The sequence below is a fragment of the Ischnura elegans genome, chromosome 12, assembly GCF_921293095.1.
Source record: "Ischnura elegans chromosome 12, ioIscEleg1.1, whole genome shotgun sequence".
NCBI classification, from domain to species: domain Eukaryota; kingdom Metazoa; phylum Arthropoda; class Insecta; order Odonata; family Coenagrionidae; genus Ischnura; species Ischnura elegans.
Genome location: NC_060257.1, coordinates 54245322 through 54255697, shown reverse-complemented (window position 1 = coordinate 54255697; position 10376 = coordinate 54245322). Strand labels below are relative to the sequence as shown.

Sequence of the window (10376 nt, the reverse complement as noted above, 5' to 3'; positions counted from 1 at the left end):
TTGGAAACCATCCACAGAGCCAGTGGCACATCGAAGGGGGTTCCGACCCTGCCCCCCCCCCCCCCCCCCCCCCCCCCCCCGGAAATATAAAAACAGAAAAACTTCTTGAGAACTTATTATATATTAACAAAATATTTTATAAAATGAAGTTTTTTCTGATTGTAAAAAGTGTTTAAATTAGTTTTAAACACTCTACTTAGTTTCCCCGATTTTTCAAAAGTTTTCCCGCGAACTCCCCTGATTCAACCCCGGTTTAAGATTCCCGCCCCGAAGAAAATTCCTGGCTGCATCACTGCGGGAGCCCTGCCGTAAATTTTTTTTAATTTATAATTAAATCTGCATGTTTAAACTTTATTTTCTTCTTGTATTTGACCTCGTGTCCAATTTCTCCTGTTCCATCTTTCAGCTCTCCTTGAGAATAGGCGGACATCACATCTGTGGTGCATCCATCTTGAGCGAAGACTGGGCCGTGACTGCCGCACACTGCGTTCACAAGTGAGTATCAACGAGAAACAGAAACTCGTATCCAATGGCCGTGACGTAGGTATTACGTCACAGGTGCAAAAAATTAATGTGTTGGTTTGCTGGAATGGAAGAATTCGCAGCAGGGACCATGGGCGTACCCAGCGGGGGTCAGGAGTGGGCAGCTGCCCCTCCCCCCCAATAAGAAAAAATCCTAAAAGTCTTTAGGAAAATTAGGACTGGATTGAAATGAAAGTTTTCAACAATTTTTATATTTTCTTTTACTCATGTAAAATGATAATAGTATAAGACATGTTACAAAAAGAATTTTTTTTCCAGCAAATAATTTTTAAAACTAATAAAGTGCTGTTTTCTAAAAATTAAATAAAATTTTCTTAAAATGCTGGTTCCATTCACCTTTCCCATGCCAAAATATTACAACTTGAACGGCCATGGCTTACCCTCCCCTAGTTTTGATCCTGGGTACGCCCATTGACAATGACCAACCCAAGCTTCTCAACCGGAAATCGCTGTCAAGCACTAATCTCACGTGAGATTGGTCAAAATGCGTATTTTCAGTGTAAAAACGTTAATATATGCTTCATTTGAGTTGCGTTGCGATGCATTCATTGTGTTGGATTTATTTAAAAAAACGACTGCTTTTGCTATTTTTATGTAAGATAAGTTAAGGCTAGTATTTAAGATAGCTAAGATCATAGTCTATAATCACATTTTACACTGATTTTTGCGGAAAAAAGTTATGTGACACTTGCCCCCTCTCCCCAACATGAGACGGAGTGAGAATCGGCTGAACACCATCCCCTAAACGACTCACGTAATTATTGGATGCCACCTAAACCGTTGTGAAGTCGGGAACTGTTAAGCATTTCGCCCAATCTTCGTTATTTTCGCAGCGAAATTTTTTCGGCTCCAGCCACGCGCAGAAAGATCAGTTCGTCACCATCACAATTGTTATGCAGTGTTGCATGTTGTTGGGTTAACTACACTTTCCGTGCAAATGCCTTGGTTTTTCAACATACGAACAAGGTCTCGGAATGCGTCTTGTTCGTACATTGAGAACTTGCTGTACCTGCCATCTATACCCTTTTTCCTGACCTTTGACGGCTGGACAGGAGAGAGCTAGTAGCCAATAGCACATTCAATCCTTGCTCCTTTAGAGAAACATGCTCCATATATCAGTGGCGCATTGATGGGTATTTTTGGGGATAAGCCCCCCCCCCAGAACTCAGTGAAATTTTAACATTTAATACATTTTACTTAATTGGATAAATTTTATTTATAGAATAGTTTAAGAATAAAATATTGCTCAGAAAGCCATTAAAATCACCATTTTGAGCTATTTATCTTAAAAATTTCTGGGGGAGGGCACCCACACCTCCCTCATTGCATATCCCCCACTATTAGTTTCTCCTAAATCCCCCCTAGCCTTAATTCCTAGCTCCGCACCTGCTATATATAGGATCTGATGAATTGTTTCCTTACTTCTACGCTTGTACTCTCAGGTGTAAGGAGATTCTTCTTTTTGTAGAAAGCCCTCTTTGCCTGCACTATTCTACTGATGATTTATATCTTTCTGCTTCCTTTGTTGGTAACTCGGCTTCTTAGATCCAATGGATCCTTCCATCTGGTGGATCATAAAATGGACTATTGCTTTTCCCTTTATTTTTCACTCTTCATTACCATAGATTAAAATAATAGTGAACCACCCACGTTCTTCCTAACTAGCAATTTTTTCTTTGAAGATGACAGCTACAGGATAACTATAGTGCTTGAATGGAATCCTTCATGCAATTATGGCCAATAATTACCTTTCAGTGTGGGTGACTACCGCCTGCAGCTCATGGCTGGTTCTCTTGATGTACACGAGGGGGACATTTATGATGTAACTAATTTCACTGTACACCCCAATTATGTTCCAGCCACCACAGACTGGGATATGGCTGTACTCAAGGTAATTTTTTGTTCTTCTATAGCTATATGGGTTTAAGATAAATTATTAAATGAGTTACTATAAAACCACTAATTTTTTATTTATTTTGCTTTTTGTTAGTTGTATTTGCATGTTTAATAATAGTGTTTTAGTATACATAGACGAATCCAGGGGGGGGCACGTGCCCCCCTTCCTGACCCTTTAAAAATATGAAAGATTTTTAATACGGTCCCATTATCATTGCGTTCATTTTGCACTACGAGGTATACTTGTGCCCCCCCAGAAGAAAATCCTGGATATAAACTTCCTTCCCCCCCCCCCCCCGGAAAGAAATCCTGGATCCGCCCCTGTTAGTACAAACTGCTATTTTTTACTTTAAAACGTATGCTGACGAATTTTTAAAAATAATTTCCTGAATATATTTTAAAACTTTACAGTCTCAGAGCCATTAATAAAACTCATTTCATTTCATATTACAGGTCTCAACACCTTTTGTCTTCAGTTGTACAGTGTCTCCTATTGCATTGCCTGCAGAAGGAGAGGAGCTGGATGCTGGGACAATGGTGGTGATAAGTGGATGGGGTTACATATCGGTACACTCCCATCTTTCATGAAGCATATATAAAAAAGTTTAGTAAAAAAACACTCAGATTACTTGAACTGAAGGTATTCTTTATGCTTTTATAAAAATCAACATTTTTATCGGTTGTATCGGTCCCACTACTCTCTCTCTGATCAACACGTTGCATACAGCATTGTTTAAATCCCTCATGCCCCTCCTTTCTGGCAGGTATTTAAACTGGAACACTTTAACGTGCACTCCTCTTTTTTGTTTCATAATTTTAAAAATGATTTTTAATGGAATTTTTTTGTAGTTGCACAGGTATGATGTTAGCAATCCATTTATATGTGATGCATATTGGTGAAAGTAGCAACTATGAATACAAATTTTTAAACAAAAAAAAAATGTGTGGCATCCTAAAAGTGTAAAACTTACGAAAAAATCACATTATTAATGATTTTTGTCCATTTCATGAGAACAAACATAGATAATTAAATAAAATTGTCAAAATAAAAGGAGTCAACAGTAAAAACGAGAATTCTTGCCATCCGTCCTGGTTCCGGTAAAATGAATAAGTGATGGGGTTTTCCTGATCTGTATGCAACACATTACAGTCCATTTTTTTATCAACAACTCCCCTACTAATTGTACTAAAATTTGTAAGACTGATTATTTATTTTTTCATATTATTTATTTTCACTGTGAACAAATTTTTTCGAACTTTGATGGTTGACAATGCTAATTTTTGTGATACATTTTGCATTTTGTGGTTTTTGCTCAACTTTCCAGTGCTTGTTGACATAAGTGGCATTTTTGTACAATTGATCCCAGTGAGAAATGGGTGGTGGAATCCACGTTGAGTGGTGTAAATTTGGTGGTGGTGGATATTGAGTGGTTGGACCCACGTGGAATCCACGTTGATTTCAAGTGGATTTGTGGTGATTATCATAAAATGTTAAACAGAATTTCTAATTTGTGGAACTTAACTCTCTGGTGACATTGCGTCATTTATCATCCTGAAACCACGCTAGTTATGTGAAAATGTATCGCACATTCTATTTTTATATAATTCGTGGAAAGGCAGCCATGAGAGCACATGAAAAATCGTAGACACATATATAGAAGGTTTAGATATAGAGTGGTTGAGGTTTTAATGGTTTAAGGACAGCACCTACTGCTGTTTTAATTTTTCCACCAAATTTCCACGTGGGTTCCACGTTGATTCCACGACCAAAAACACGTGGTATCCACGTTAATTCTCCACGTGGGTTCCACGTGGATTCCACCACCCATTTCTCACTGGGGAATTCCTTTTTCAGACTTTACTACCACATGCAAACCCTAAAAACAGAAACTGAAACTCTTTCAGTGACATATAAGTCCATAAAGCTATTTCTTCATTAAATTTATGAAAACTAACTATGTAGTTAAATTGGCACATGGGCTGCCATCACTTTGCGAAAATTGCAAAAGAATTAACATATGCATGACTTAATTTTGAATGTAAAGTGATACATGTACCTAACAATATGTTATTGAACCTCATGTTCACTGTTCATTAACCCTAAAAGTGCCAACATTCACCTTTCCTTGGCATGTCAATTTTCATTATTTATAAAATTATTTCAGTGATATGATTTTTTAAATACATAGTTTATTTAATATGTACTAAAGAAGAGAATTTTTCTGCACTCAGATTAATAGTCAGTATATAATGAGGAATGTTAATGGTTTTGACATTTTTATAAACGTCAGCATTTCTGTGTGAAATAGCCTGGCAATTTCCTGCTTAAATTAGGCTTCTGTGAATGGCTCAGAGGGTTTAGTTTTGTCTGACACAATATTTTTTTGTGGAGAAGAATCATATTTATGAAGAAATCTCTGGGAAACTAAAGCCTCTGTAACCCACCAGAATGGATGTAATTGATCCTCATCCCCCTTGTAACTTAATCCTAAACTGCCTTGGAACTGATTGTGTCAGCCAATACCTATGTTCTTAAGATCCTTCACCCCTTCCTACTCCAACACCTTCTCATTTGAGCCATCACCATTTCGATTGATAGGTACTACAAATGTTTTTGCTCATAACATTGAGTCCAATAGAGGTATCCTATGTGTTGCTTCATACCATGATTTTGATTCATGGTGCAGTTCATGTTGGCCCCAAATTTATTGCAAAAAGGATAGTTAATTTTGGCTTTTATTTATTGGATTTCAATTCTCTTGAAAAATAATACTGGTTTGTATTTGGTGGATACTGGAAGTATATGTATCTAAAATATGTTTGGTCAGTATTTTCATGTAAATAATGATGGAAAATCTAATTATTATCTGGTTTCTAAAATGCTTTCATGGCTTCATAGCTTTGCAAGGAGCCTTTCAAACATAATAAAGCTTGAATTATATTAAATTCATACTGCCATGCTCGTACATCTAATTCACCTCTTTTTTGAATGCACACATTTTATCTAAAATATATTCTTCTTGAAATAGGAATGGGTTGGCAGAGTAGTAATTAATTCTCCATAGTCCAATAGAAAGCCTCTAACAAAAAAACCTTCGGGAAAGAAACGGAAAGTAGTTGGACGGCATGCATGAGGCACAGAACTCAGAGAAACATCTCTTCATAATCACCAATTAAAATTGCCCATGGTTGGAAAGTTTCCTTTGTTTGATAGAGTATTAATAATACTTATTGAAGCCAAGTGCTACCAGCTAGTAGGTACTCTGCCATCTGTTAGTATCCAGCGTCGTATCAGTCTGAAAATTTTCACTTTTCGTTTAACACCTTGAGTGCGGCATGACGTGATATCACGTCATGATGCGCTATCCCCTGGTGCTGATGACGTGATAACACGTCATGCGTACCCCGAGGGTTCCGGCCCTCTGTAAGAGCTCAGTTCAGTTCTATTATGACATTTTTCGACTCTAAGTTGCTCAGCAGGGATCTAGCAGCATATTTGTGAACGCCGTTTCAAGCAACCTTTCCTGGGAGGATCGGGAGAAATTTTTTCTTTTATCTTAAGGTAAGCCAATTTCCATTCATTTTCCCCTGTATTTTATGCTATTATTTTTATTTCTTTCTATTAATGCGTGAGTATAACAAATTTTATTTGAGTTATACTTTACAAGTAATATGTATTTACTATCTGGAACTTAATTATGTGTGTTTATTAATTTTTTATTACGTTTTTATAATATTTAGCGATAATATAGATATTTTTTTCCATTCTTCCTTTTTTTAGCTCTCTGCCTTCTCTAGGCGAATTTACACGAAGGAGGATAGAGGGAGCTCCTGGAAGAGATGGGCATCAGGCATTCTCTGTAGACTCCGAGCTAGAAATTTTGAGAGGAGGGTGGGGAGGAGGTTGAACCCTCACATTCAGATACTCCGTTGCCTCCTCCTACTCCCGATCCCTTTGTCAATCCCTGGCCCATCCCCTTTGTCCTATTCTTTCCCTGAACCTTCTAACAATACCGTCAGTCCTTCTCCATCCCAACGTCCTTTGCGGTAGACCCGTGGACCTGTAGTTCAGTGACCCCTCAAAATATCACTTTCATAGAAAACCCAGCTCTCACCATTCCACCCCCTTCCAACGACCCAAGTGTTTTTGCGTCTCCTTTTCCCAGACACCCTCTTTCGTATACAGACATACTTTCTTGTAGTCTCCGAAAGAATAGGTTAGGAATTGGAAACAGTGACCTATGAAGAGTTTTACCTTCATAGGCCTAATATTTCACAAGGTAGGTATTCCTATAACCAATATATCCGACTAATGGAGCATTGCTATCTTGTTTGACCTGCTTTGCTTTCATGAGTCGTGATTGATTCTTTAGCATTCTTCAAGCACTTCATTTTTCACCGAACACCGGCCAAAACGATTCAGAGCCTGAAGGTTTTCTCTAAATATCCGTCAATTTAGATTAATTTCACTCCTCCATTGATTCCCTAATAATTCCTTCTTGAAACTATGCACTCTTTTTCATGTATCGTGAACCCGCCTAAAAGATTCCTCTTTATAAATTCCGTCTTTCTGTCATTAGATCCTTTATTATTCCATCCTACATTCCTTATCCCAAGCCACTTTTACCATCATTATCTCAATCCCACTTCCCTGAACTCATCCAAGAGGCAGAAAGAAGTATCGATGGTGCAATATTGCACTATTGCGGTGCAAGCACTCTCGGGCGTAGGAAAGAGACCGCAGATATCTACACTGGCTGCAAGGATTCTCCTCTACTCTGTCCCGAGCTTTTTTCTTCCTTTCATCAGAAGGCATAAATAGTATTATATATTTTTGTATCATATTTTGCAAATAGCATTATAGGCTAAATATATTGTTATAAAATTTGTGAGAGAGGTATTTCCTACATTGGTAAAACATACATGGCGGTACGTAGTTGTATGTAATATATAATTTGAAAATGGTTATCATTTCGATTGTAATGAAATTGTTTTGGGTAAATATAATATTTTTTTCATGTCATGTGATTCCTTTTTTCAATAGACTAGGGCTGCTTCATAAATAAGAAGTAACTAGAGATTTCTAAGCACGATGGAATTAGTTTTTCCCTCGTGTAATTAGAAATAAAACGTTGCTTTCGGTAATCGGGTACGTAATAATGGGCATAGATGCTGAAAATCTATTCCTAGCAGTACGTATTATTGAATGGTTTACTCGAATTGATATTATTATGCACCAAATGAAAAAAAAAATTATAGCTGAAAAAATTTACATCATTTTCAGATTTTCGCAGAATATTCGTAGTCAGAACCACGATACGTGGCCTAAATGAAGATTACTTGTGAGATATTTGCTTGTAAATAGGTACTATTAGTTCCAGTTTTTATGTATTAACTTTTGACTCGGTCGCATCATATTGCATAAATATGTCATTTGCTTGAGTTCAGAAGATAGTAATGAGGAAGTTATGGGTTGATTATTTCTATTTCCACATCCATTATTATTTCGGCACCGGAATCTCCACCCCAGCGACCCAAAAAGGACACGTGTCATCAAAATCTTTCCTCATACCTTCCTCATCTTTTTGATGTGCCGATGGCACTCCCGAAAAAGCTATTCCTTGTTCTTACAAGCGGACCGACTAAATTTTACTCTCACCCCTCGCTTCATCTCCGTACCCCGTCCAACCTTAGAACAGCCGGCAGGAGTGGTGCACGTGAAGAGACACCATAATACACCGTCGGAAAATAATCTCGAAAGCGGAGTGCCAACCATCTCAAGCACCTGCAGTGAAGGGGCTACATAATGGTATGTGAAAACCATTTTCGTTAAATATCTGATGCTTACAGTTAGTCGTATGTGAAGAAAGGAATTGGAGCTGAAAACAAGAAACGAGTAAAGGAATTTGTGACGAGAATAGTGGCTTCAGAGGAAAATGTAAAAATTATTCAATATTATAGAACCCTACCCCGACACTTAGGATTTCTAGTACAAGGAATACGCCGAAATATCTTGCCCAGAACTACCATCATAATCAAACAGCTGTTCACGGAAACTCCTTGTATTTATAACTTGCAATACATTCATCTAAGCCAAAAATTTCCCTATGGCAGTGGCAAAATACCAATGGCGATACCAGTAGAACATTGCAAACTCATTTTCCTCGTATTTTCTTGGATACATAGCGCACAAAAAAATTGAAAGAAAACGGTGGCGCGGGGAAAAAGCCGACAGTATGCAACCCGCATTACGTTTATATCCCGCTGTGCGGGTGACGTGATATCACGTCATAAATAAAAAAATTCATAGCTAACAAATTAGGGCCAAGAAAATTTTTTCATTATTTTTCCCAGCTCTTTTGGCACCCATGCATGCGTTTTGCATTAAAAAACGACAGCCGCACCGGGGGTCAATTTTGAGTTTTACATGGTCAGCATTGAAAGTGTTAATCGCGAAAATTAGATATCGTCATTTAAAAATCAAATAGCATGAAATACGCACTCCAGGAGTACGTATTTCTTTAGTATCTTTCGATTTAGGCAATTAATAAAAAGGAAACCACCCTATTTGAAATATTTATTGAGAACAAAAGTTTTCAGAACATGAAAATAATGGTCATACATGTATATAGGCTAATATGCCATTACTCTCCATCACTTCTTCAAGCCAGTTTCCTTGGCTATGAATGCCTTCATTGACGATACTTTGGCGTAAACTCCTGGGTATCCTCTTTGGGCGCAACCTATTGCCCAGGATACAATGCCGTACAGCTTATCATTGGCGACCAGAGGACCACCACTATCACCCTGTGAGAGAATTTGATTTATCCATTCACAAAAAATCATTTAAAATCACTATAAAATATCTCCAAGTATGGAATACCCTCATGACTATTGCCAGGTAATACATGTGGACCAGACCAATCTAATTAGATTATTATGGTAAGGATAATAGTGACCATGAAAAATGTGGAATTATAATCTCAAATGTAAAGACTATGTATTTGAATATCCCCCGCCATTATGCTTATATTATTACGTTGTTCTTTTTGTCCTTGTTTTGATGCATGTATTCCCTTCCGATGAGTGTGTGCTTTCATGATAATGGTGGATTAAAGCTTCTTGAGAGTACGATTCCGCTGTGTACAATAATTATAAATATGTACAGCGAAACGTGCTTATAAGGATCACGCATGTAAAGATATCCCGCCTATACTGAGGGTAGTTTCTGGTCTTTTAGACTTTGCTACGATAGCCTATGTTAATTTCACTGCATGTGTTGAGTTCTGATGATAAAAAATCCCTGCAATTACGAACTATTCTTTGGTCCCTCAAGGAATTATTTCCTCTTTTAAAAAGACATTAAGGCCATCTTTGATACTTAACCGTTCCTTACCTTATCACCGGTAGTTATCACATGTGGCTATCACCTCATAGTTCTACTGTAGATCTTAAAATTCTTCCCTTTACTGCTGTTTAATGGAAAGGGTGGGATGATAGTTCATCATTACGAATCTATTGCTACACTAAAGACGATTTATGGAATGTTAGCCGGCAATACTGTGATGCGTACGGCAAAATCCTTCATTATGCATTTAACAAAATCCCGTTTATAACAAAAAGGAATGATGGTCCCCCAAAATATGATATAAGTAAGATTTATTGTATTTAGTAAATATCTTAGTGCCTACATGTTTAAGTGCTTCCAAAAGCTTCAAAGCTGACATTTTCATACAATTTTTCAAGTTCAAATCAGAAAGGGTGAATGGTAATTAATTGGACCAGACCAATCTAATTAGATTGTTATGGTAAGGATAATAATGACCATGAAAAACTTCATTTGTCAAAGAGAAAATTAAGAGAAATATAAATTCTGAATTTAAGATGTATGTATGGCCTCTACAACAGCACCCATATTTGACAAAAGCATTAAAATA

At 37.3% G+C, this 10376-nt stretch overlaps 1 protein-coding gene across 1 annotated transcript in view; it reads right to left on the bottom strand.

Moving 5' to 3' along the window:
• The window catches only part of LOC124168685 (transmembrane protease serine 9-like), a 161333-nt gene that overhangs the window by 17261 nt on the left and 133696 nt on the right, over positions 1-10376 (bottom strand). Inside the window, exon 8 of the mRNA XM_046546952.1 lies at positions 9097-9246. Within this exon, the coding sequence (XP_046402908.1) occupies positions 9097-9246 (150 nt within the window). The remainder of the gene's footprint in view (positions 1-9096; positions 9247-10376) is intronic.